General features: G+C 39.3%; 1 protein-coding gene across 2 annotated transcripts in view; it reads left to right on the plus strand.

Annotated features, from left to right (window-relative positions):
* Positions 1 to 25,211, plus strand: part of Ubr1 (ubiquitin protein ligase E3 component n-recognin 1) — a 122,416-nt gene that overhangs the window by 80,621 nt on the left and 16,584 nt on the right. For both annotated transcript variants that reach the window (XM_050133464.1, XM_050133468.1), the window contains 12 exons: positions 1,585 to 1,790; positions 3,691 to 3,784; positions 4,972 to 5,121; positions 9,710 to 9,807; positions 11,375 to 11,468; positions 12,050 to 12,198; positions 13,161 to 13,216; positions 15,083 to 15,179; positions 18,253 to 18,320; positions 19,319 to 19,469; positions 23,211 to 23,298; positions 24,660 to 24,793. In XM_050133464.1, coding sequence (XP_049989421.1) covers positions 1,585 to 1,790; positions 3,691 to 3,784; positions 4,972 to 5,121; positions 9,710 to 9,807; positions 11,375 to 11,468; positions 12,050 to 12,198; positions 13,161 to 13,216; positions 15,083 to 15,179; positions 18,253 to 18,320; positions 19,319 to 19,469; positions 23,211 to 23,298; positions 24,660 to 24,793 — 1,385 coding nt within the window. The remainder of the gene's footprint in view (positions 1 to 1,584; positions 1,791 to 3,690; positions 3,785 to 4,971; positions 5,122 to 9,709; positions 9,808 to 11,374; positions 11,469 to 12,049; positions 12,199 to 13,160; positions 13,217 to 15,082; positions 15,180 to 18,252; positions 18,321 to 19,318; positions 19,470 to 23,210; positions 23,299 to 24,659; positions 24,794 to 25,211) is intronic.

A 25,211-nucleotide genomic window follows, 5' to 3' on the forward strand; every position in this document is an offset into this window, starting at 1 on the left:
GTGCCATTGACTGGCTGTGTGGGAGCCTAGCCTATTTGGATGCTCACCTTCCTGGTCCTGGATAGAAGTGGGAGGACCTTGGACTTCCCGCAGGGCAGGGAACCTGGACAGCTCTTCATTCTCGAGAGGGAGGGGAATTGGAGTGGGGGGGAGGGGGAGTGGGGGGAGGGGGAAATGTGTGGGAGGAGGGGGAGGGAAATGGGAAACGGGGAGGAGGCGGTAATTTTTCAAATAAATAACTAAATAAATAAAAAGACACAGATATTAAAAAAAAGTTTTATATGCATAACCCTGCATTGAAGAGGTTAAAAGAAAGGTTGAAAGTTCAAGGCTAGTCTGAGCTACACATAAGTGAGACTTCATCTCAAAAACGAAACAGGTTTTTTATTTATTTATTTATATATATGTGTCAGAATTTTTTATTATACTATTACATACAGATATCTGTAGCCATGATATAATTGTATGGTTTTATGTTATTCAACCTTTTGTTTGCATAAATGATATGTATTTAATTATTATCTCTAAGGATGTGGGCTACATGTTACTGCTGAGCAGTACCCTTTGAAAACTATGTAATGCTCTACATTATGCTAATCACTTATACTGATGAGCATTTGGGTTATTTATAGTTCTCTATGTGATACACCATATTTTAGGGAGCTTCTTGTACAGTTTTGCAAGCCTCTGAGGCCAAGTTACCTGGGTTAGTTAAATCTTGGTGGTGTTACTTACTGACGATGAGTTCCTAGGTCTGCCTCTTACTATCTTTAGGCTCAGTTTCTCCCTCTGTGCAAATGGAAGTAATTACAGTACCTGCCTTATGTTTATTGTAAGAATTAAAGTGAAAAAAAAAACATAAAATATGTAAAAGTGTCTAGCATAACAAACCATTATAAATATTTGCTTTTATTTGATTTTGTTATTATCAGGGATATCTGTAGCTCATAAAGATTGCTGCATCATTAAGATTTATTAAAAGTTTAAATTTTTGTAGTCTTAATATCTACTAAAGTAGAATTAGAAGCCTAAATGTCTAAGGAGAGGGATTAGACAAAAGCATTATGGTTCTACAGTAGCAAGAGTAGCTCTACGCAGCTGTTTAAAATGTTTCTGAGTAAATCTTAATACATGACACAAGCAACATTTATGTGAATAAATCTGTATATTTATATTTATACAAAATGTGTATTGTAAATAGAAAGCAAACTAAGAAGAAATAAACAAGATTATTAGTGAGTACATTGTCAATACAATGCTTTTTTATATTTTTCTATATTTTACAGAATTTCTTTGATATGTGTACTACATATTTATTATTAAAAAAGAAATGGCCCCAATTCTCTTGATATAGTAAATTAAATAGCATTATATAAATACTATTCTGTAATGTATTTCTCTGTGCACTTAGAACAAACTGAACTTTCTAGTTAGAAATTAAGTGCTTAAAGCCAGAAAATTCAGGGTTGATTTCTAAAGGTAATATTGCTAAGTATAATTTTTATTTATTTACTTGAAATCTTCCTAAATGTAAAGACAATAACTGAAACATATGTCCTAATTTCTGGTTGTTCCTTTTGGTAGCACTCCAGCGGTCAGTGACTACTCTAGAATTGCTTTGGGTCCTAAGCGGGGTCCAGCTGTTACTGAAAGGGAGGTGCTCACATGCATCCTCTGCCAAGAAGAACAAGAGGTGAAACTAGAAAACAATGCCATGGTATTATCAGCCTGTGTCCAGAAATCCACTGCCTTAACCCAGCACAGGGGGAAACCCATAGACCTCTCAGGGGGTATGTATTGCTTACTTAATCTACTTTCAGCCATTTTTTTTCATGCCTAATTCTATGTAATTAGAATAAAAATAAATGTTGAAAGAGGTTCAGCAGTGAGATTGTGTGTAAGTTCTGCTTATATCACATATTTGTATGTGACATAGATTAGGTTCTTACTTGCCATGTTGATTACTTGGCTTTTTTATTAGTTTTGATTTTTGTTAGTTCTTAGTCACATTGTTCAATCATCTTTTTTGTTTGTTTGTTTTATTTTATCTCGCTGAACCATTTGAAAGTAGATTGCTGGCCTCATAACAGTTCATCTCTAGGTATTTCTGAATTCATTTCCCAAAACTGCGGACAGTTTATTATATATTTACCACACCATTACCATACTGAAGGAAGGAATATCATATATAATTTTTGTTTCTATATCTGTCTTTAGTGGGGAGGCATATATTTTAAACAAAGATCTAAACATATATCTAATATTTAAACATACTTTATGAAGTTTTTTTTTAACTGGGCATGGTAGCTCATGCCTGTAATCCCAGCACATGGAATAGTAAGGCAGGAAGTTTTACATTAGATGGAGGTGAACCTGGCCTACATAGTGAGTTCAAGGCCAGTCTAAGCTACACAATGAGATAATGTCTCAAAAGCAAAGCAAAGTAAAAGTGTATTTTAGTTGGCTTAATGTAGACTATTTCCTTGCCCCCTTTTTCATGATAATAACTATTTTGATAAATGCAGGCTAATAATTTTATCTAATGTCTCACATTGTGCATTTATCTCTCTGCCTTATGATTAGATTTATACTAAACATTTACTTCATAAAATTTTAATTAGGTAACACATCATACTTACCAGAAGTTGTCTGCTTTATGTTTGAAATTCCCTTGAAGTAATGATGATTATAAACTGACATTTATTAATATTTGACATGATTAAACCCTGTGTCTGTTTGCTTACTATATCTCACAACAACCTTGTGCATTACTACCTCCATATACATGAAAGGCTGAGGCACAGAGGTGTTAACTGGCCTCTTAACATTGTCATTTATAGGGGTCAGAGAGATGACTCAGCAGTTTAGAACACTTGCTGCCTTTGCAGAAGACCTGGGTTCTCTATGATGGCTCACAACTGTCTGCAACTCTAGTTCCAGAGGGTCCAGTGCCCTCTTCCGGCCTCTTGGGAACCAGGCATACACATGCTGCAGACATACATGCAGGCAAACACACATATAAAAATAAGTAGTTGTGTATTCAAATTATCATTAAAAGTACAAAGGTAAATTTGTTCTTGAAGCATAAAAAAGCACTTCAGCCACCAATCAGCTTGAACCTATTGTTCTGACTTATAACATAAATGGATATAGAGTTGTTTAATCCATACAAATTTTAGAATTTGTAAGGCCTAGCTGCTTTCCTCCTTTTTTCACACTATTAGGAAAATGTATATTGCATATTACTATCACTGCTATACTTGGACATTCTTTTTTTTAAATTTATTTATTTATTAAAGATTTCTGCCTCCTCCCCGCCACCGCCTCCCCTTTCCATCCCCCTCCCCCAGTCAAGCCCCCCTCCCTCCCTCATCAGCCGGAAGAGCATCAGGGTTCCCTGACCTGTGGGAAGTCCAAGGACCTCCCACCTCCATCCAGGTCTAGTAAGGTGAGCATCCAAACTGCCTAGGCTCCCACAAAGCCAGTATGTGCAGTAGGATCAAAAACCCATTGCCATTGTTCTTGAGTTCTCAGTAGTCCTCATTGTCCTCTATGTTCAGCGAGTCCTTCTTAAGAAATACAATTTTGTGATTAGAAATTTTAGATTTGAAAACTCTTTTTCTCCACTCTCACCTCCTTAACTCAAGAAAACATAAGTACATATCTCTTATTTGTGTCTTTCTGAACCAGAAATTCTGGACCCTCTTTTCATGGATCCTGACCTGGCACATGGAACTTATACAGGAAGCTGTGGTCATGTAATGCATGCAGTGTGCTGGCAGAAGTAAGTTGTCCCTCTGACATGTTCTTGAAAGAGACTAGGAACATTGGTGTTCGCTACACACCACAAAAAGGCATGTTTTCTCATGTCTTCTATTTTTCTTACTAGAATAATTAAAACAATTTTAAGTACTAATCCTTTTTGCATTGTGCTAATTATATTTTTATTTATTGTAAATCTTAGGAATTGATGTATAAAGTTCCCATCTTGGTGTTTTCAGGGATTAGGAGTGTAGCTTGTTAATACAGCATGCACTTAGCATGCACAGTGTGTTGCCCTGGGCAGCTCCTAGCACTGAACATGCATTTGCTTCCCACAAACTAAATAGTATTAACACTGTTTGCTGCTAGTCATGCAAGAGAAGCAGTAATTTTTATTTTAAAAATATCAAAACTCAGGCCAAGGTGGTGATGGTGCATGGCTTTGATACCAGCACCTAGGAGGCAGAGGCAGGTGGATCTCTGAATTTTGAGGCCAGCCTGTTCTGTAAAGACACCCAGTTCACCAAGACAGCCAGTGCTATTACACAGAGAAACCCTGTCTTAAAAAACCAAAATGGAAAAAGAAAATTTTTAAACATTAAAAAGTATCTTTATAGCCAGGTAATAGTTATGCATGCCTTTAGTCCCAGCACTGGGGAGGCAGAGGCAAATGGACCTCTTGAGTTCAAGGCCAGCGTGGTCTACAGAGCCAGTTCCAGGAAAGCCAGAGCTACACAGAAAATACAATATGTTTGTATTGAAATAAACCAACCAAACAAAAATAATAAGTATCTTTATAATGTGAAAAGTTCTGGTTTTATCTTGAGAAAAGGTAAAAATTTCAAAATGTAATTTCTGATAATTTTTTATATTATTTACTCATTTGCCATCAGATTCAAAACATCATTTTCTATTGAAAGCCCTTAGTGATGTAGATAACCATGGGGAGTCTCTAGTTATGTCCTCTTGCTGTTAAGATGGGGGACAAGTTAAGATTCAGCAGAGTTTTCAAATTTGTATCTGCTGTAATGTAGTTTCTAGTTTATCCATTCCCCAAAGGGAATTCTGTTTCTTCTAGAATTATAACATGTACATTTGCATATAAGTTCTAAAGATACTTATTAAGTTCAAAATTCTAACCATTTTTATTTAGAGTAGATCAAAGCCATGTGACTTGTTCTAAATGGACCTGCATCTTGAATTTTGCAGGTATTTTGAAGCTGTACAACTAAGTTCTCAGCAGCGCATTCATGTGGACCTGTTTGACTTGGAGAGTGGAGAGTACCTGTGCCCACTCTGCAAGTCTCTGTGCAACACTGTCATCCCCCTCATTCCCGTGCAGCCTCAGAAGGTCAACAGGTGCGCTCGTTTTACCCTTTGTTCAGCTACTTGTTTTTAAACTGTCCTTGGCTTTTAACTTGCTTTTTTGTCAGATTACTGGCTTTCTGTGTCTTATAGGGACTAGTACGATTCTCATTCCATAGCTTGCACTATACTTGCAAATAAGATTAAAAGCTCAGGTTTTGGCATCAAAGAGAACTAGCATGTTCATTTACTTAAAGCAGTGTGTTATGCACTTGTCTTTCTACAGTCAAAGCTGCAAAACCTCAAAGATACAAGTCCTATTGGAGATCTGTACCAAAAGTTAATGATAAAAATAAATAACAGCATTATATGAATCATGTCTTTGAATAATGTGTGAGCCTTTAAAATTTAAATTAGTTTATATTCTTTCTGATTGTCTGAAAATGCAATTTAACAGATATCACTAGTTTTTAATAATTGTTAGAACATTTCATTATCTTCTTCCATATTCTTACTGTTCTACTGATGATAACAAAATTGTTATCTTAGACAGGCATGGTAGTGCACGCCTTTAATGCCAGTATTCAGTAGACTGAGGCAAAAGATCTCTGAGTTTGAGGCCAACTTAGTCTATGTAGCAAGTTACAGGCTAGCTAAGGTTAGATCCCGAGATGCTGTCTCAGAACATATAAGTTATTCTTAAATTATTTAAAAATCAGTAAATTTAGCCGGGCGGTGGTGGCGCACGCCTTTAATCCCAGCACTCGGGAGGCAGAGGCAGGCGGATTTCTGTGAGTTCGAGACCAGCCTGGTCTAGAAGAGCTAGTTCCAGGACAGGCTCCAAAACCATAGAGAAACCCTGTCTCGAAAAACCAAAAAAAAAAAAAAAATCAGTAAATTTGTAATAATTCAGTCTTCCAAAGAAAATGGTTTTACATTTTGAAAGTGTGCCTTTGGCTAGAGATATGACTCAGTGTTGATACACGTGTGAGGCACCAGAGAACAACAGCATGATTCAGTATGTTCTTCACAGCAAAGATACAGAAAAGTGGTGTGTTTAGCAGAGTCAAGAAGTAATCCCTTTACCTCTGCTGTTTTGTGTCATTGGAAAACCCAGTTTGGAATTATTTTTATTCATCATATTTGGACATGTTATGTCACCTTATGGGGACAAAGAAGTGTCAGAAAGATTTGTTCTTTGTGTATTGGACAAGCTCTAGACAATGTACCATGCACTTGCCATGTCTTATTTAATTCTCTCAGTAATCTACTGAAGTTGGCACTATTATTTCCATTTAAACATAAATAAAATAATTGGATAGAGACTGAGTGGTTTTTGTTTGTTCCAAGAGATTCAGGATTTGAACCCAGACCTCACTTCTAACTTCTGAGGGCACGAGAGCTGTTTGTTTGTTTGTTTGTTTTTTGAGACAAGGCTTTGCTGTGCAGTCTAGGCTAGCTTGAGCTTGTGAATCACTTACCTCAGCTTCCTGAGTGCTGAGATTACAGGCATCTCTCACCATGCCCAGCCTCTTCCAACTTCTTGTTAGGTTACACAAGCTTTTTAAACAGGGTAATTCCCCAAAATAAAGATACATATATCATTGCTCTCTAAAATTTTAAAGGAATGCTCAGCAACTGACTTCCTCAATTTTCTTAACTAAGCTTCATATATGTATGTTTTTATTATCAGTTGTGTGAATATGTGTGGGGGTATGTGCATGTGTGAGTGAAGAGACTGTCATAGCCCCGGGAGCTGGTGTTACAGGCTGTTATGAACTATGGGTACCAAGAACTATACTTAGGTCCTCTACAACAGCAGTAGGTGCTCTTAACTGCTGAGCCATCTCTAGCACCAAAACTAACATTTTGATATAAAACATTTACAATAGATTTATCATAGTGTGAAAGTAGAAGGATGTGAGTTCAAATCTTTAGAATTCATGTAAAAGCTAGTCTTTTTAGTATTTGTCTGTCAATCCAGCCTCCTATGCGGAGATGGGACCTGGGATAGGAGAACGTCTGCAAGTCTATGTCTAGCCCAGTGTGTGCACCAGCGAACAACAAAGGGTTGTCTTCCGTTGTCTACACATGTACTGTGGCATGCTCACACCTGCACTTACACACATAAATATTTATACATACACATCATGTACACACAAGTTTTTTTTTCTAAAACTCATGTTAATTGTTTGTTTTTTAAGTCATCACCAGTCATAATACACTTTCACTTTTGAGAACCAAAAAGATTTCTTAGGTCAAATTTATGGTAGGTATTCAAATACAGCACACTTCATTTTATATTTTATTTCCTTCAAATCTGCCCTTTCAGAGGCTGGAGAGATTAAGGCTCATTGATTAAGAACTTTGGCTGGGTCCTGTGTTCAATTCCCAGCATCCACATGGCAGCTCACAATCAGCTATAACTGTAGTTCCCAGGGGATCCAATGCCCTCTTCTGCTGTGCAGATGTACATGCAGACAAAACATCCGTATACATGCATACATACATATATACATGCATGCATACATACATATTTCTTTAAAACAAGACTGTTTTTTAATGAATTATTATTTCATAGTCTTATTTTTATGAAGCATGCATTCCATGAAGGAGAAGCTTACAATAACATAGTATGAGTTGCTGAACTGTGAGTCATACCAAAGAAATCCAGAGTCTGGCCAGTGCCTGACACTAAATACAGGGTTTTCAGGCAGCTCATCTTTCAGATCCAAGTGAGGGATGAACAGTTGTTTTTCTCCAGAGGAAGCTTGATTTAGAATCAAAAGCACAGGCCCCTAATGGGAATGTAATCAATGGTAAGCCCTGGGTTTGGTCTTCAGCTCTGGGGAAAAAATAAGACAAAAATTTGTCTGTAATGGTGGCTTACACCTTTAGTTCCAGCACTGTGGAGACAAAGAGGGCAGCCTGCTCTACATATGTGTTCCAGGACATCCAGGGCTACATAGAGTAATCCTCTCTTGAAAAACCCAAACCAACCAACAAACAAACAAAAACAATTTTTTTTAAGTATAAGGGAAAAGGATTCTTTTAAAAATATTTTTTAATTTTTTTAAAAAACAATCTTTTCTCATTTTACATACCAATCCCAGTTCCCACTCTCTCCTCTGCCCGCTCCCTCCACCTTTCCCCATCCCACACCCTACCCACTCCTCAGAGAGTGTAAAGCTTCCTGTGGGAAGTCAAGAGAGTCTGGCACATCATTTTGAGGCAGGACCAACGACCTCCCTGCTATATCTAAGCTGAGCAAAGTATTGTTCCAAAGAGAATGGGTTCCAAAAAGCCAGTACAAGCACTATGAATAAATCCTGGTCCATTGCCAGTGGCCCCACAGACTGCCTAAACCACACAACTGACATCCACATTCAGAGGACAGAGGTTCCCTGCTGTGTTCAGGTCAGCTGTTTCTGTGGGTATCCCTATCATGGCCTTGACCCCTTTATTCATATTATATCACTCCTCCCTCTTTGACTGGACTCTGGAGCTCAGCCCAGGGCTCAACTGTGGATCTCTCCATCTGCTTCCATCAGTTGCTGGATGGAGTTTCTATAGTGACAATTAAAAAAACTCAGAAACTAGATATCAAAATACCAAATAATCCAGTGAAAACCGGAAAAGAACTATTAAGAAGCCACTGAAGTGGTTCATGTGAGGGGCAGTAGGACTTCCAGGAGAGTAGTGGATGGAGGTGGAAAGAAGTGACCAACTTGGGATATTAGAACCTGGGTCCTGTGCCGGGGCAGTGGTGGCGCACGCCTTTAATCCCAGCACTCAGGAGGCAGAGGCAGGCCGATCTCTGTGAGTTCAAGGCCAGCCTGGTCTACAAGAGCTAGTTCCAGGACAGGCTCCAAAGCTTCAGAGAAACCCTGTCTCGAAAAACCAAGGGGGGTAAAAAAAAGAAGAACCTGGCCAGGCGATGGTGGCGCACGCCTTTAATCCCAGCACTCGGGAGGCAGAGGCGGATCTCTGTGAGTTCGAGACCAGCCTGGTCTACAGAGCTAGTGCCAGGACGGGCTCCAAAGCCACAGAGAAACCCTGTCTCGAAAAACCAAAAAAAAAAAAAAAAATTCAAGGACTCAGCNAAAAAAAAAAAAAAAAAAAAAAAAAGAAGAAGAAGAAGAAGAAGAAGAAGAAGAAGAAGAAGAAGAAAAACCTGAGTCCTGTAGATTGAGTGTGGAGGAATCAGGTTGTCGATGACATCACATTGATGAGTAAGCACAGTGATATTTTCAGTTTACTGGTATTTTATTTCTTCTCAGTCATAGATGTATGGTTATGCCTTAGTCATAGTGCCAACTATATTTTTTAGTCACATTTCCATGACCTACAACGCTAATGATCTAAGTAAGCTTGATGCTTTAATTTTACTCATTTATTTCTTTGAGATGAGGTCTTATTATCTCTTGCTGGCCTGAACTCACTATGTAGACCAGGCTGGATTTGAACTCATAGGGATCTGCCTGCCTCTCCCTTCTGAGTGCTAGGATTAAAGATTATGTCACTATGCCCCACAGAATTTGATGTTTTTAATATACCCATTTATTAAAGGAAAGACTCTACAAGTTTAGCCCTGCAGATTGACTTTAAACTGATCATTTCTAAATGTCTTTTTTTTTTCTAGTGAGAATGCAGAGGCCCTTGCTCAGCTCTTGACCTTGGCACGGTGGATACAGACTGTTCTTGCCAGGATATCAGGTTATAAAATGAAGCACAGTAAAGGTTTGTAGAAATCTGTTTGTACTAGATGTGTGGAAATTGTTTCTAAATGTTTAATTTTTTTATATTTATATTTGTGACTTTTGCCTATATGTGTGTCTGTGCACTACAGTGAGTCTGGTGCTCTCAGAGGCTAAGATGTGTTTTTTTTGTTTGTTTGTTTTTGTTCTTTTGTTTTGTTTTGGTTTGGTTTGGTTTGGTTTTTTTTTTGAGACAGGATTTCTCTGTAGTTTTGGAACCTGTCCTGGAACTAGCTCTTGAAGACCAGGCTGGCCTCGAACTCACAGCGATCCACCTGCCTCTGCCTCCCAAGTTTTTTTGTTGGCTATCAGGAAATAGAAATTTTGCATGAAGGCTTTTTGGCTCTCAATTTACTAAGTTTAATCATTTTTCAACTGGGAAACAGAATATTATGAAATATTCTGCCTTAATATTAATAACAAAAATATATTAAAGCTGTTACCTTATGTACTTATGTTTTACAGCTGAGTGACAGGTATTGCTATAAGATATGCTTAAGAACATAATTGAAAGATCACTAAAGAGCTTGCTGAGGAGGGTTAGGGAGGTGACTTGGTGAGTGAAGTGTCTGCTCTGTATGAGCATCTATCTACATTTGGTGCTGTAGGGAAGGGAGCAGTGGCCTAGGAGGCTGAAGGCCAAAAAGGTGAGAGATCCTGTTTCTAAATTTAAGGTGGAAAGTCATAGAGGCAGATGCTTTCTGTTCTCTGGCCTCCTCATGCACATACATGGGTTCATGAGCCTTGTATACATACATATAAAAGCAATCATATATATCCTACCATGTGCATACAGTATTTAGTGCAGAAATTTTTTATTAGCTTATAAATCAATAAATGAAGGCAAAGTTCAGTTTGTATTGTTTGGTTCTGTGTGTTCAAGAAGGGTTCTTGCAATCTTGTCTGGCTCCTGGCCTGAGGCCATTCTGCCTATTCTCTTTATGGAAATCTGTCTGTACTGGATGTGTATAGCTACCACCACATCCTGTTTTAAAATTTTATTTGACGACATTCCTTGGTGGCAGGAGAGAACTAAGCCCCACAAGTTGTCCTCTGGACTGCACGTGTACCACATATGTGGCACACGTGCACATGAACAGGAACATGCATATACACACTAAATTAACTACGAATGCAGTTTTGGATTTTTGAGACATGGTTTCTTGGTAGCCTTGACTGTCCTTCAACTAGCTCTCTCTTTGTAGACCAGCTGGCCTCACACTCCCAGAGATCTGCCTACAAATGCAGTTTTAAAAATTATTTTTAAAAAAATGAAATAAGGAAAGTTACCCATGAGGCAAAATACTCATTACCTATTAGGTAAGAAAGTAAAATGCAGAGAGCAGCACCGTATGATGCCTTTAAAGGGAAAAGTGTGTGGCATTTATATGTAGAAGGAACATCGCCTCAATGGTATGTATGTAGAGAGGTTAGGAGAGATTATTTACTGCTTACTTGCATTTCTAAAGGGATCATGTATGGCTTAAACAGCTAGATAGTGTTAGACTAACTTAGTCATGATTTTTATTCTTTTCCTCTTAATGTATAAGGAGAGGCTCCAGCAGTTCCTGTATTGTTTAATCAAGGAATGGGAGATTCGACTTTTGAGTTTCATTCCATCCTGAGTTTTGGAGTTCAGTCTTCGTAAGTATCTAAAGAGTGTGTCAAGTGGGTGCCATGGCACACCTCTGCCTCCCGAGTGTTCCTCCACTGCCTGGCTTTTGATGTTTAGTTTGATAGTTAACTAAAGTGGATTAAGAACCACTTATGACATTAATGAGGCACACTCTTGGATCTGTGGGCTTTTTTTTTAACTTTATGTGTATAAATGTTTTGTCTTTATGTACGACTGTGTATCACATGTATGCCTGATGCCTGTGGAGACCAGAAGAGGACATTTGATCCCCTGGCCTGGAGTTAGAGAGGGTTGTGAGCCTCCATATGGGTGCTCGGATTCAAATTTGGGTCCTCTGGTAGAACAGCCCGTGCTTCTTGCCCTCTGAACCATCTCTCCCACCCCAGTGAGGGCTTTTCTTGAGAGGACTAATTGAGGAGAGGGACCACAACTGCATGTGGACATTGGCATCCCATAGCTGGGTGACACTGAGTAACATAATGTCTGAAGGAATGAATTGTTTCTGTTGCTTTTGGATTTAATGGGGTGTCTCGGGAAGCAGCCCTTTTTTCTAAAATACTGTACAAATTTCTTTTTATTTTGTTTTTAGGGTGAAATATTCTAATAGTATCAAGGAAATGGTCGTTCTCTTTGCCACAACGATTTACAGAATTGGACTGAAAGTGCCTCCTGATGAACTGGACCCGCGAGTGCCCATGATGACCTGGAGCACGTGTGCTTTCACTGTCCAGGCCATCGGTAAAGCCTACTTAAAAGTAAAATAAAAAGTGGAACAAACTTACATTGATGATGCCTTGGGAGAGGTTGCTGTATTTGAGGACCACTAGTATTTGAGTGTATTAGTGTGGTTCTGGGAATGTTTTATAGTTTTGTCTTTTCACTTATCACAGTAACCCTGTGTGACTGACCAATATTTTGAAGGATAGCATTAAGCACTCTAGTCAAACCTTGTGGACATGACAACGTTATATCTAGAACAAATGCGTATGAACACAGTCAGCTCAGGACTTCTCAGAATGCTGTTCTGTACTTTGAGAGAAGAAGAAAGTAGGACCAGAGTCACAAACAAACAAAAAATTATTGGACGAGGATGTACGAGGTGGTCAGGAGAGACAGATATCAAAACCAGGTCTAAATAGTAACTTGTCAAATGCTTTGCTGCTTTGGAAATTTCCCAGGGGGTGGCAGAGGGAAGCAAGCCCTGAGGCTGTAAGTGAGCGAGGTGTCACGGAAGATGTAGAATGTCTCTTTCATATCATCTTTATCCAGGCCAGGTTCATTTCTCTTCTTCAACACATTTTCTTAGTCACATTTTTGCTTTTTGTTTTTGTTTTTAACATTCTGACTGAGGTTTCTGCTCCCTCCTCTCCTCCCATTCTCTCTCCACGTTGGTCAGTTTTTAATGATGTACATTTTCATCACTAAATTCCTTTTGTACCAATTCAGTATGCCATAATTTGCCTTGAGTAACATATACACACTTTCTTCTCCAAAACGTTCTTGCCTCAGTCCCAGGATAGATTTTAGGAGTTGCTCACGAACTATCAGACTTAAATCCTGAGTATAGGACAGTGCATTGATGTGTATTTACTCAGGGTAAGGCCAGCATGGGTGCATAGTGAAACGCTGTCTCAAAAAGAAAACCCACAAGCAAAATATAGAATTTTGTAATATTTTTGGATTTTTTTTTTTTTTTAAAGAAAACCTATTGGGAGATGAAGGAAAACCTCTATTTGGAGCACTTCAAAATAGGCAGGTATGTATATTCCAATAGAATTCAGCAGTTTCTGGGATACTTTTTTAGAAAGGGGATTCTGTAGCTTGTTTATCACTGCAGCACATGTAATCTCTCTTCTGTAAACAGCAGAGCTGGGGCGTGGGGCATACTGCCGTGTCAGGAAACATGGTCAGGTTTTTCAGTTTCATAATTAAATGTAATTCACCTAGATTCCAGGCAAGTTGGCTGCTTTCCTGCCGTAAAACCAGACACATCCTGTATCTCCCCCTCATTGATGCTTCACCGTCATATACCACTGAATATTAATGGGTTCTGCTCTAGACAGATACTCATACTGAGTTAATGACCAGACATGCAGGACAGCGTAGATGTCTCAGTGAGTAAAGACACTTGCCACCAAGCCTGACAGACCGAATTTGATCCCCAGAGTAGACATGGTGGAAGGAGATGCAAATTTACCCAACTTGTCTCTGACCTCTGCATGTGCTCCAACACATACAGACTTTGTTCGCTAAGTTTATATTGCTTTGACCAAAATGGCTTGTTCCCCATGGCTTGCTCAGTTTGCTTTCTTACTTACCTCAGGACCACCAACCTGCCCAGGAGCAGCACTACCTGCTGTAGGAATCATTAATCAAGAAAATGTCTCCAGCAGTGGTGGCGCACGCCTTTAATCCCAGCACTTGGGAGGCAGAGACAGGCCGATCTCTGTGAGTTCGAGGCCAGCCTGGTCTACAGAGCTAGTTCCAGGACAGGCTCCAAAGCCACAGAGAAACCCTGTCTCAAAAAGAAAATGTATCACATGCTTGCCCACAGGTCAATTTAATGGGGACATTTTCTCAACTTAGGTTTCCTCTTCCCCAGTGACCCTAGCTTGTTACAAATTGATCAAAATAATCTGCACATGGGCATACCAGTACACACACACACACACACACACACACACACACACACACACACGACAACCCTGGGGTCTGTGAAATGCTCAGTGGGTAAAAGAACTTGTCACTGAGCTTGGTGATCTGAGTTCAGTATCCTGGACACACCTGGAAGGATAGAACCTACTCCTACAAGTTATCCTTTGACCTCCACAAATGTATGTGCATACACACAAAATAAATAAATAATATTTTTTAAATTAAAAGATCAGGCAGCCCTGGTAACTAGTAAGTATTCAAGAAGTGTGTTTAATGCTTGCCTAGCATACATGAGATTCTTAATGAAACTTTCATCACCAATAATAATAACAACAACACAATAATAATAATAATTCTTGCCTGTCTCTTCAGTTCTTGCCAATATCCCTGAAGAATCAAGAAATACACCTTGATAGCTATGTTGTTGGCTTTTTGTTTTGCAAAGTGTGCTCCTAGCCCTGCGAAAGCAAGATGGACACCTGTTGATATTCCCTAGACTGCCGCCTCTGACTGGACACTGCCTTTCCCTCCTGGTTTTCTGACAGTCCACAGTGCATGTCCCTGTAGGTCACATCCTGCTTCTTGAAAGCAGAAGGTGTTTTCAGTTGTTCCATGTTTTCTTACCATGGCTAACATTTCTTTTTAATGGAAAAATGAGAAGTATAGTGAGATCATAAAACATTCTTTTGTATTAGGAATATTGTAGCCAGGAATGGTAGTGCCCACCTTTAACTACAGCACTTAGGAGGCAGAGATAAAAAGATTTCTGAGTTCAAGGCCAGCCAAGAATACATAGACCCTGTCTCAAAAAAAAGAGAGAAAGAGAAAGAAAGAGAAAAATAAGAGTATTGTAAATAGTTGATCAAGTGTGCATCGGTGTATAGTAGGCTAGGATTGGCTGTTTATTGTCCTGATCTAACTCTGTGTTCTTCCCTCGTCATTTTATCTTACCTCTCTCACAATCTAGCATAACGGTCTGAAGGCATTAATGCAGTTTGCGGTTGCACAGAGGGTTACCTGTCCTCAGGTCCTGATACAGAAACATCTGGTTCGTCTCCTGTCAGGTAGGGACTTGTCAATTATTGTGATAGCACGTATATGTATTTTTCTGCATTTATGCAGTATATTTATGAGGAAATGACATACTGTACTGATTTTGAATGCTCAATAATGAAATCCAGATGCCTACAGCACACTTGCCCCAATGAGTGGATTCACAATTACCCCGTAATGATTGCAATATTATTTTAAAAATTTATACTTTTGAAGCTGGGCAATGGTAGTGCATACCTTTTATCCCAATACTCAAAAGACAGAAGAAATTGTGAGTTTGAGGCCTGTCTGGTCTACAGAGCGAGTTCCAGGACAGGCACCAAGGCTACACAGAGAAACCTTGTCTTGAAAAAAACAAAAAGAAAAAGAAAGAAAAAAATAATTTATACTTTTGGAGCTGGCCATGGTAGCACACCATTTTAATCCCAGTACTTAAGAGGCAGAGGCAGGCCGGGCGATGGTGGCACACGCCTTTAATCCCAGCACTCGGGAAGCAGAGGAAGGCGGATCTCTGTGAGTTCGAGGCCAGCCTGGTCTACAAGAGCTAGTTCCAGGACAGGCACCAAAGCAACAGAGAAACTCTGTCTTGAAACAAACAAACAAAAAAAGAATATTATAGCCAGGCATGGTAGTGCCCACCTGTAACTCCAGCACTTGGGAGGAAGAGACAAAAAGATCTTTGAGTTCAAGGCCAGCCAGAAATACACAAAGAGAGACCCTGTCTCGAAAAAAAAATGTATTGTAAATAGTTGATAAAGTATATAATGCGTCAGTGTATAGTAGGTAGTAGGGTTAGGATTATTTTGTTTATATCATTAGACATCTTCTTGATAATATTAATATGTAGGGCCCTGTTTGTCTCTTCTGTCTGGCTATGGGGTGAAGGCTGCTCTATCCTCCTCTTCCTCCTCCTCCTCCTCCTCCTCCTCCTCCTCCTCCTCCTCCTCCTCCTCCTCCTCCTCCTCGTCTTCTTCATCTTCATCTTTGTCTCCTGGTGGCTGGAACTTGCCACATAGGCTAGGCTAACTGCCCAGCAAGCCCCAGTGATCTCCACCCTTGTCAGCACTGAGGACAAAGACACTCTACCCCACATAGCTTTTGGATGTAAATCCTGGAGTTCAAACTACTTGTGTAGCAAGTACTTGGTTAGACCAAGCCATCTCTCAAGGCCCCAGAATACAGGGTCTTTTTTTTTTTAGTTATTGGGAATGTTTGAAAAGTTTTGGGTAATGATGTTCTGAACTAATTACAGGGGTTTAAATTAGAGGAAGTTAAAATTAGAGACAATCCATGCATCAGATGCAACAGCAGAACTAAGGAGGGAATTTGTCTGGTTTGGGCAAGGACAAGGTTTGAACTGAAATGACTGACAGAAAACTTGAGAGAAATGTAGAGACCTGTGTTGGTGTATAGTGATTATTTTTGAAATGTGTTTGTGTGTGTACGTACGTATACACATGTGTGAATGGGTGTCAGACAGCAACCTTAGAATGTCATCCTTAGAAAGGTGATCTTCTTTGAGACAGGGTCTCACATTTGCCTGAAGCTAATCAGTCTGGCCAGTGAGCCCCAAGGATGCTTCTCTCTTCTCCTTTGCCAGGATTATAAGCCTAAAATTGAATTTTCTGCTTTTCTCCCTGTGTCTTCCATTTGTCTGTAGCTTATAATTCCTGACTTGTCTGTTTATACCTACCTAATAATGTCTGGCTCTCTTGCTATATGTCTTGTTCCTAATAAAGGGCTGCATTCTGTGTTTGTTGAACAGGACAGAAATACATGGGGAAGAAATAAGGGATACTTTACATCTTTAACAGAGCTTTGGGACTGGAGAGATGGCTCGGTGGTCAAGAGCACTGGCTGCTCTTCCAAAGGACCTGAGTTCAATTCCCAGCACCCACATGGCAGCCCACAACTGTCTGTAACCCCAGTTTCAGGGGGTCTGACACCTTTACACCAATGCACATAAAATAAAGTTAATTATTTAAAAAAAAAAAAAGAGCTTTACAAGGGATATTTATGCAACTGATTCCAAATGACCCCAAAGCACTCAGTACTGCAAACATAGTGTTATTAAGCAATATCCATGTGCTGTTTCCAGTATATATGGGAGGTATTTGTTGTATAAGATCACTTTCAACATGTTTGCTGTTTTTGAATGATTGCCATAACACATATTTACACACTTGTATTGCTCTCTGGGTCAGGGGCATGGAAGTTACATAATGCATTAGTTTTGGTTGTAAAAGCTGGATACTGAGGGAACCTAAGGCATTTATTGTTGGTTGTTATATTGTTCTCTTAAAGGTAGGCTAAATAAACAGGGAAGATAAAAAGGCAAGTCCTAAGTGAATCCAAGGCATATTATTAACTCAATTATGTGTTTTAGTACCTTTTGAGTGTAAGAGATATTTTCTTTTTTCTTTTTTTTTAAAAAAAAAGATTTATTTGTTATGTATACAATGTTCTGCCTACATGTATCCCTGCAGGCCAGAAGTTGGCACCAGATTTTATTATAGGTGGTTGTGAGCCACCATGTGGTTGCTGGGAATTGAATTCAGGACCTCTGGAAGAACAATTAGTGCTCTTAACTGCGGAGCCATCTCTCCAGCTCCGAGATATTTTCATAAAAATATATTACATTCAGGCTGTCTATAATGTGTTATCTAATTCTGTACAGGAAGGTTGTCTTTTATTTTTTTGTTGTTAATGGATTTTGTTTCTTTTCTTTTTTTAATTTTTCTTGTTTGTTTGTTTTAATGTACATTGGTATTTTGCCTGCTTGTATGTCTGTGTGAGGGTGTCAGGTCCCCTGGAACTGGAGTTACAGACAGTTGTGGGCTGCCATGGGGGTGTTGGGAATTGAAGCCCCCGTCCTCTGGATTAGCAGCAGTGTTCTTAACCGCTGAGCCATCTCTCCAGCCCCCCAGTTTCCTTTTTCTTATGACAGCCATATCTTAGAAGTGTGATATACTAGTTTCTCTGGTCTCTCTAGCCACATTGTATTTTCATTCAATGCTTCCAGTTTGCATTTTATTCAAGTACATTTTTGCCTTACTGACTGAATTACATTAACTTCTGTTTCAGTTGTTTTTCCTAACCTACAATCAGAAGATACACCATGCCTTCTATCTGTAGATCTATTTCATGTTTTGGTAAGTGTTCAATAAAATTATTTTGAAGTCATCAAGTTTGTAATTTCATGTTTTTCTTATTTAAATTCATGCTTGCTGTTCACAATAGTAAAATTTTATTTGCCAAGCCATTTTTAGTGTCTTATCCTTTCTTTCTGAAAATACTACAGATTTCACCAAGACATCAAAATTATTTTTAAAAAAGAAAACACATTTTCTTTTTAAATTTGTAATTGATCTTGCAGTTGATTGTATTTGTTAACAATCTGTTATGGCTCCTTACCACTCCCTTTTTCTAACTATTTATATCTTATGTCATGTATTACCATGTAAGCTGTAGCCATTAGTTATTTAGTGATAGAGACCATGCGCTAAGTACATGCAGGCTTCCTTAAAATACCCGTGGACAGGTAGCAACTCTTGTGAGTTTTATGAAGAATTTTCCTATCCTTGCAATAATCTTTTTCTTTTAAGCCTGCCAGTGAAGAAAATAGTAGTAAAATTGAAACCATGGATTTTCTGGGTATTGGGTTAACCAATCCCAACCCCTCATTTGTACTTCATAATCTAAGCCTGTTTCCAGTAGCTGTCCACGCTGACTTTTTTTGGAACCTCCTGGGGAGTTTTAAAAAGAATCCTACCAATTGGACTTTACGTCAGAGTTTGGTTTTGTTGGGTTGGGATGAAGCCTGTGTATCAGTATTTTTTAAGAGCTTCTAAGTGTTTGTAATAAAGAATCTTCAGAATGACTGTTCTGAAGGAGAGAATGACTATCTGGCCTACAATAAGTAGACTCAGCAAAGGGTTAACTGGCTTGGTGATGGCCTTTCTCTACCATTAATGGTATATTATAATTATATTCTAAGATATTCTGTTGAATATAACTGGGAAAATTATGGTGGTTATTTAAAAAAAAAAAAAGAGCCCTGGGTCATTTGGTACCTTTTACATTTAGTTAGGAGATTGGTTTGTCTTGGCCTTTCATTGTTATCCTGCTGATGCCCCTTTTCTTTTCATAGGTAGGTGCTGTGTTAGCATTCCCATCCTTGTACTGGGATGACACCGTTGACCTGCAGCCTTCATCTGTTAGTTCTTCATATAACCACCTTTATCTCTTCCATTTGATCACCATGGCACACATGCTTCAGATACTTCTTACAGCAGACACAGGTAAGACTCCCTTCTCAGTTTGTGTTGACTCTAAGTAACATTTACCCATGCTTTATTGACAGAATGAATTACGCTTGTGTTAATCATGGTATATATTTAAATGGGTCAAGGCAGGGTAAGTTATGAGAGGCTAATTATAATTAGCTTAAGATACTTGATCATCTAATTTCCAGCTACTCTTCAGATGTGTGGAGGGACTGTTAGGACCTGTTTTTCTTCTTTTCTTCCAAATTCTCATTGTCAATGTCTCTCCAAGTTTATTCCTACCCACACAGGTTCTGCCTTCATCAAGACTTCCAGGAACCCATTCTTTCAGCTACAAGGATAGTATGTTGCTTACCTTGTAACATGGCTATGGTTACTTTATTTCAGTTATTTGTAGCTAATTCCACTCCTCACCCCACTTCTCCTTTCTTTCCATTCCTCCCTTAAATGTGTTACCTGATTACAGAGAACAATCATATTTTAAAACCACTCCTTAGCCTCAAGTATCTGGCAACCTTGTTCTCCCTGATAAGTACTCGTTGAATGCTTTTTGAATTATGACTCCAGTCACATGAATATAATATACATTTTCAAGTTCTAAGTGTCCTTTAAGAGTCAAGTCATGAATAGCAAATGAAGTTCTGAGTGATGGCTCAGTGGATAAAGTCTAAGCATGAGGACCAGAACCCATACAGAAGCTAGGCAGATGGGGTGGTACCACACTTAGGAGGCAGAGACAAGGGATCCATGGAACAAACAGAATAGCTAAACTAGCTGGAATTGGCAAGCTCCAGCTTTGGTGAGGAACCCTGCCCCAATAAATAAATAAAGTGGAACGTGATAAAGGAAGACATTCAATATCAGCTTTGGGCTTCCTGTTGGATGCATACCTGCACATGCATGTGCAAGTGGACGCAAACAAACACATGCATCCCATATATCACATATGTAATGTAAAAACCAGCAAACTATAAAAAATACATGAATCTTGGTTCTAGATAACGTTGGCCAATAAAACCTACTGAAAATTCAAGTAATTTAAAGAAAACGCAGATTTTAAAAAAAAAATCATCTTAGAGGGACCTGGAAAGATAGCTCAGTGGTCAACATCACTGGTGCTCTTCTGGGTTTCGTTCTCAGTACCCATACGGTAGCTCTCAACTGTCTGCAACTTCAGTTCTGGGGCATTCAACTCCCTCTTCTGACCACCATGGACACTACATTCGTGGGGTTCATTTTTGAAGAGAGAGAATATTAATCAACAAAAACTAAATATAATTTTATCATATGCTGATAGGGAAAACTTGGAAGCAACCAGGATAGACATTATATGATTGATAAATAATTTGTAGTACATCCAGACAGTGGAATATCATAATTCAGCTCTATAAAGAAATGAACTATCCAGTCTTGAAAATACATATATGTATATATGGAGTTGAAGAAGCCAAAGTGAAAGGTGCTTTATGGGTCCAACTACAAGACATTCTAGAGAAGGCAGAACTGGGTTTTCCATGGAAATGTGATTTCCATGAATGTAGAAAGGCACAGAGATAGTGAGGCTAGTCTGTATAATATATGTATATATACTTCCCCAAACCCATGGGATGTGGAACATCATGAGTGAACCTTAGTGTAAACTTGGGAAATAGTCTTGAGTCAGGTGAAGTTAGCCTTCCAACCCTATTCTACTCTTCAATACTAAACTGGCTCTTTTAGGACTTTTTGCCTCTTTGCATAATCTCTTTTCAAAGATTTATTTTTATTATTTTTAATTATGTAATGTGTATCTGCGTGTGGGTTTGCGTACTGAATGCTGGTGCCTGCATAGGCTAGCAGCATCAGATCCTCTGAGGCTGTAGTACAGGGCTGTAGTAGGTCATCTGAAGTGGCTGCTAGAAACTGAATCCAGGTCCTCTGGAAGATTGGTGGGCTCTCCTACTGTCCGTTGGCTTACTACTTTTTAAAACAGGGTTTCGCCCTAGGTCAGGCTGTCCTTGAACTCATTATGTAGCCCAAGGCTGGCCTTAAACTCTTGGCAGTCCTGTCCTCTTCGTTTACCTCTAGGTGATAGGACATGGGGCATGACATTAGGCTTAAATTTTAGAATCAGTTTGTAAGTATGGACTTTTGGTCAAAATAACTGTTACTAATATACTTATAGTGAACAGTGCTGGATACTGATAATAGAAATAGTCCATGTGTGCGACCAGAAATATATAGAATTCTATATTTTTTGCTTAGTTTTGCTGTGAACCCGAAACTGTTCCATAGCAATTAAGTTCATGTGTGTGTTTGTGTGTGTGTGTGTGAGTGTGTGTTATATTCACATTTGTGTGTGTGTGCCTGCCTGTAGAGGCTACCGTCAATGTTAGGTGTGTCTAAGCACTCTCTACCTTAGTTTCAAGGCTGCTTTCTCAATGAACTGGGAGCTCATCGATCAGGCTGGTTGGGGAGACAATAAGCTCCGGGGATTTGCCTATTCCTGCTCAACCCCAGCTCTAGGGTCATAGACATATGTAGCCAGAGCCCAGATTTTAGATGGGTGTTGGGGATCAGAAGACAAGTTATCTGCTTAAATAGCAGGTGCTTTTTCTTCTTCCCTACTTGGTTCATTGGTAAACAAATCAATCTCATTACTTGTGTGCATTTGTCAAACTCATTAAATGGCTTGCTTGAATTCATTTCACTTATGTAAAATTCACTTTATTGGGCTGTAGAGATGGCTCCGTGGTTAAGAGCATTGCCTGCTCTTCCAAAGGTCCTGAGTTCAATTCCCAGCAACCACATGGTGGCTGACAACCATCTGTAATGAGGTCTGGTGCCCTCTTCTGGCCTGCAGGCATACACACAGATAGAATACTGTATACACAATAAATAAATAAATAATTTTAAAAATTCACTTTACTTCCTCCACATATTCATGTACACAAACCCACATGCAGACATACATATACATACTTTAAAAATTATTGTGCTTTTTTTTTTTTTTTTGTATTTTTCGAGACAGGGTTTCTTCGTAGCTTTTGGTTTCTGTCCTGGAACTAGCTCTGTAGACCAGGCTGGCCTCGAACTCACAGAGATCCACCTGCCTCTGACTCCCGAGTGCTGGGATTAAAGGCGTGCGCCACCACCGCCTGGCGTTATTGTGCTTTTTGTATGTATGTTCACTACTGGGGACTGAACCCAGGGTCTAGGACGTGTAAGCATGCATTCTACCAGTAAGTAGCACTAACCTTCTTTTAACTTGAATGAAAAAAAAATCACTACAAACTTACTATATGTTTCTAACTTAAATAGATTATACTCACTTGTTTATTTGTGAAGGAAGGGATGCCTGTGTGCCATCACACACATGTGGAGGTCAGGCCGACTTACAGGAGTCAGTTCTCTCCTACTGTATGGGTCCTGGGTACAGAACTCAGGTTGTCAGACTTGGTAGTAAGTATCTTTGCCCACTGAACCATCTTATCAACCCTGTTGGCAACTTTTCTTTATATGGAAATTAAAAAGAACTAGCAATATGATGTCAATTCTCTCAGAGTAACTTTATGACTGCTCAAGTGTGCCATAACAATTTGTCATAGGGCCCTGCAAGGTAGGCATTTTTATCTCCATTTCTATACAGTAAAACTGGCGCTGAGGGGCTTAATGGAAGGGATAAAGGGGCTCCAGGATGTTCTGGAATCACGTACTTGAGGTTAAACATGCTGATTGGAGAGCAGATTCTTAAATCCTCCTGCACATCTCTCTCAGGGCTCTCCCTTGCTCAGGGTGAAGAGGACTGTGAGGAGGCTCGATGTGCAGCTGCTTTCTTTGCGGAAGTCTCACAGCACACGGACGGGTGAGTAGCAGTCCACTGGCCAGGCCACCTCGGTGTCCTGAGGAGTTGGGCGGTGTACCTTACAGCCATTTTCTTGCCTTAAAATCAGATAAGGCCTTTTATAGTTTTGTAATTTTGTTTACAGGATGGGCATATAGTAAAGAAAATTTACTTCAATTTTTACCTTGAAATAAAAGGTAGTAGATTAGAAAACTCTTTGTTGTATTTGAGACTCAAATGAGGTTGACAGCATTTTGACTTTTAAGCTGTTTTTGGAACACAGGCATGAATGAAAACAGTTTAACAATTGGCAGTATTGAGAACTTAAATAAAAGTAGAAAATAAGTTTCCTTGTTACAGTGACTATTCAGTGAATGTACTTGTTAACAGTTAAAAGCTTCTGATCTCTTTGTTAGTAACTGCATGTATGTTTTAATGTGCATATACTGTACCATACATAATTTATACAGCCAATTCAAGTTTACAAGAAAATTGAACAGAGAATAAAAGTGTTCACTTTTATCCCCCTACACACGTTGTATATTATGGTAGTAGATTTGTTAGAGTTGATAACGTTGACATGTTGTTATTAATTATAGTCCATAATTTACACTAGGACTCACTTTGAGTTGCGCTCTTGCAGTATTATATGCAGTGTTTTCATTTCCCTACAGATCATCAGCCAGTTTTAATATAGGCACTAGGAATGTATTCATTTTTTAGCAAATCCAGTCACTTTTATTTATTTGTTTGTTTTTACGTATGTTGGTATTTTGCCTGCATGTACCTCTATGTAAGGGTGTCAGATCCTGGAGTTACAGGCAGCTGTTAGCTGCCATGTGGGTGCTGGGAATTGAACCCGAGCCTTCTGGAAGAACAGCCATCTCTCCAGTCCCCTCCAGTCACTTTTTACTAAGTTTTTCTTCCCTTTATTTCATAGCAAGGGTGGATTTTTTTTTTCTTTTATCACTGTAGCAATGGGGAAAAATGATAAGTTCACATTGCAGGGAGATACTCTAAAATTCTTTTTTTAAATTGACTTTCTCTTTTTGTTTTGCTTTGTTTTTAAGGAAGAGGGAGTACTGATATGCTAAGAGTCTCTGGTAGAGTTGGGGCTTAGCCCTTGGCAGTGTTTGCCTAATGTCCACTGAGCTCCAGTTCCAATGCCTAGCAATCCAAATAGAAAAGGGAGGGAAGTAAAAACCCTACCCAGTGAATATTATAAAAGTTGATGTTTCCTTTAGAAAATGTATACACCAAGGCTATTAGCTAACTAAAAACTTTTTAAAAAATGCTTAGAAATTAAGTCACTAAATGTGATTTTAACAGGGCTTGTGTTTGCAATCTAATAAACGCTCTGTTCTGGGTTTATTGTGTTTTAGCTTCATTGGCTGTGGCCCTTCTGGCTGGTCCCTGTGGGTCTCACTGAAGAATGGCATCACCCCTTATCTTCGCTGTGCCGCATTGTTTTTCCACTACTTACTTGGGGTGACTCCCCCTGAAGAACTGTTTGCCAGTAAGTGGGAGACTGAACTCAGCAGGGAATGGAGGCTCGTCCTCACTGTTCTTGTCTTCAGCATAAGACAGACAGGGCAAGTGAAACCGCTTCTGCTTCTGCCCAGGTGTAGTTAAAAGTGAGGCCAAAATCCAGCGGAGTTTCATATTCTGCAAATCCTGCTCTCAGTTCCCGTGTGTATAAAGTCCTTGAGCTATTAAAATACCTGCGTGTGCCGGTCAATAGTGGCACATACCTTTAATCCCAGCACTTGGGAGGCAGAGGCAGGAGGATCTCTGTGAGTTTGAGGCCAGCCTGGTCTACAGTGTGAGTTCCAGGACAGCCAGGGCTACACAGAGAAACCCTGTCTCAAAAATTAAAAGCAAAACAGACAAACAAACAAACTTGCATTCAAAGAGCTAGAGAGAGCATGCAGCGG

Source organism: Alexandromys fortis, unplaced genomic scaffold (assembly GCF_014885135.2).
Source record: "Alexandromys fortis isolate MF-2015 unplaced genomic scaffold, M_Fortis_MF-2015_v1.1 scaffold_6, whole genome shotgun sequence".
Classification (NCBI taxonomy): Eukaryota; Metazoa; Chordata; class Mammalia; order Rodentia; family Cricetidae; genus Alexandromys; species Alexandromys fortis.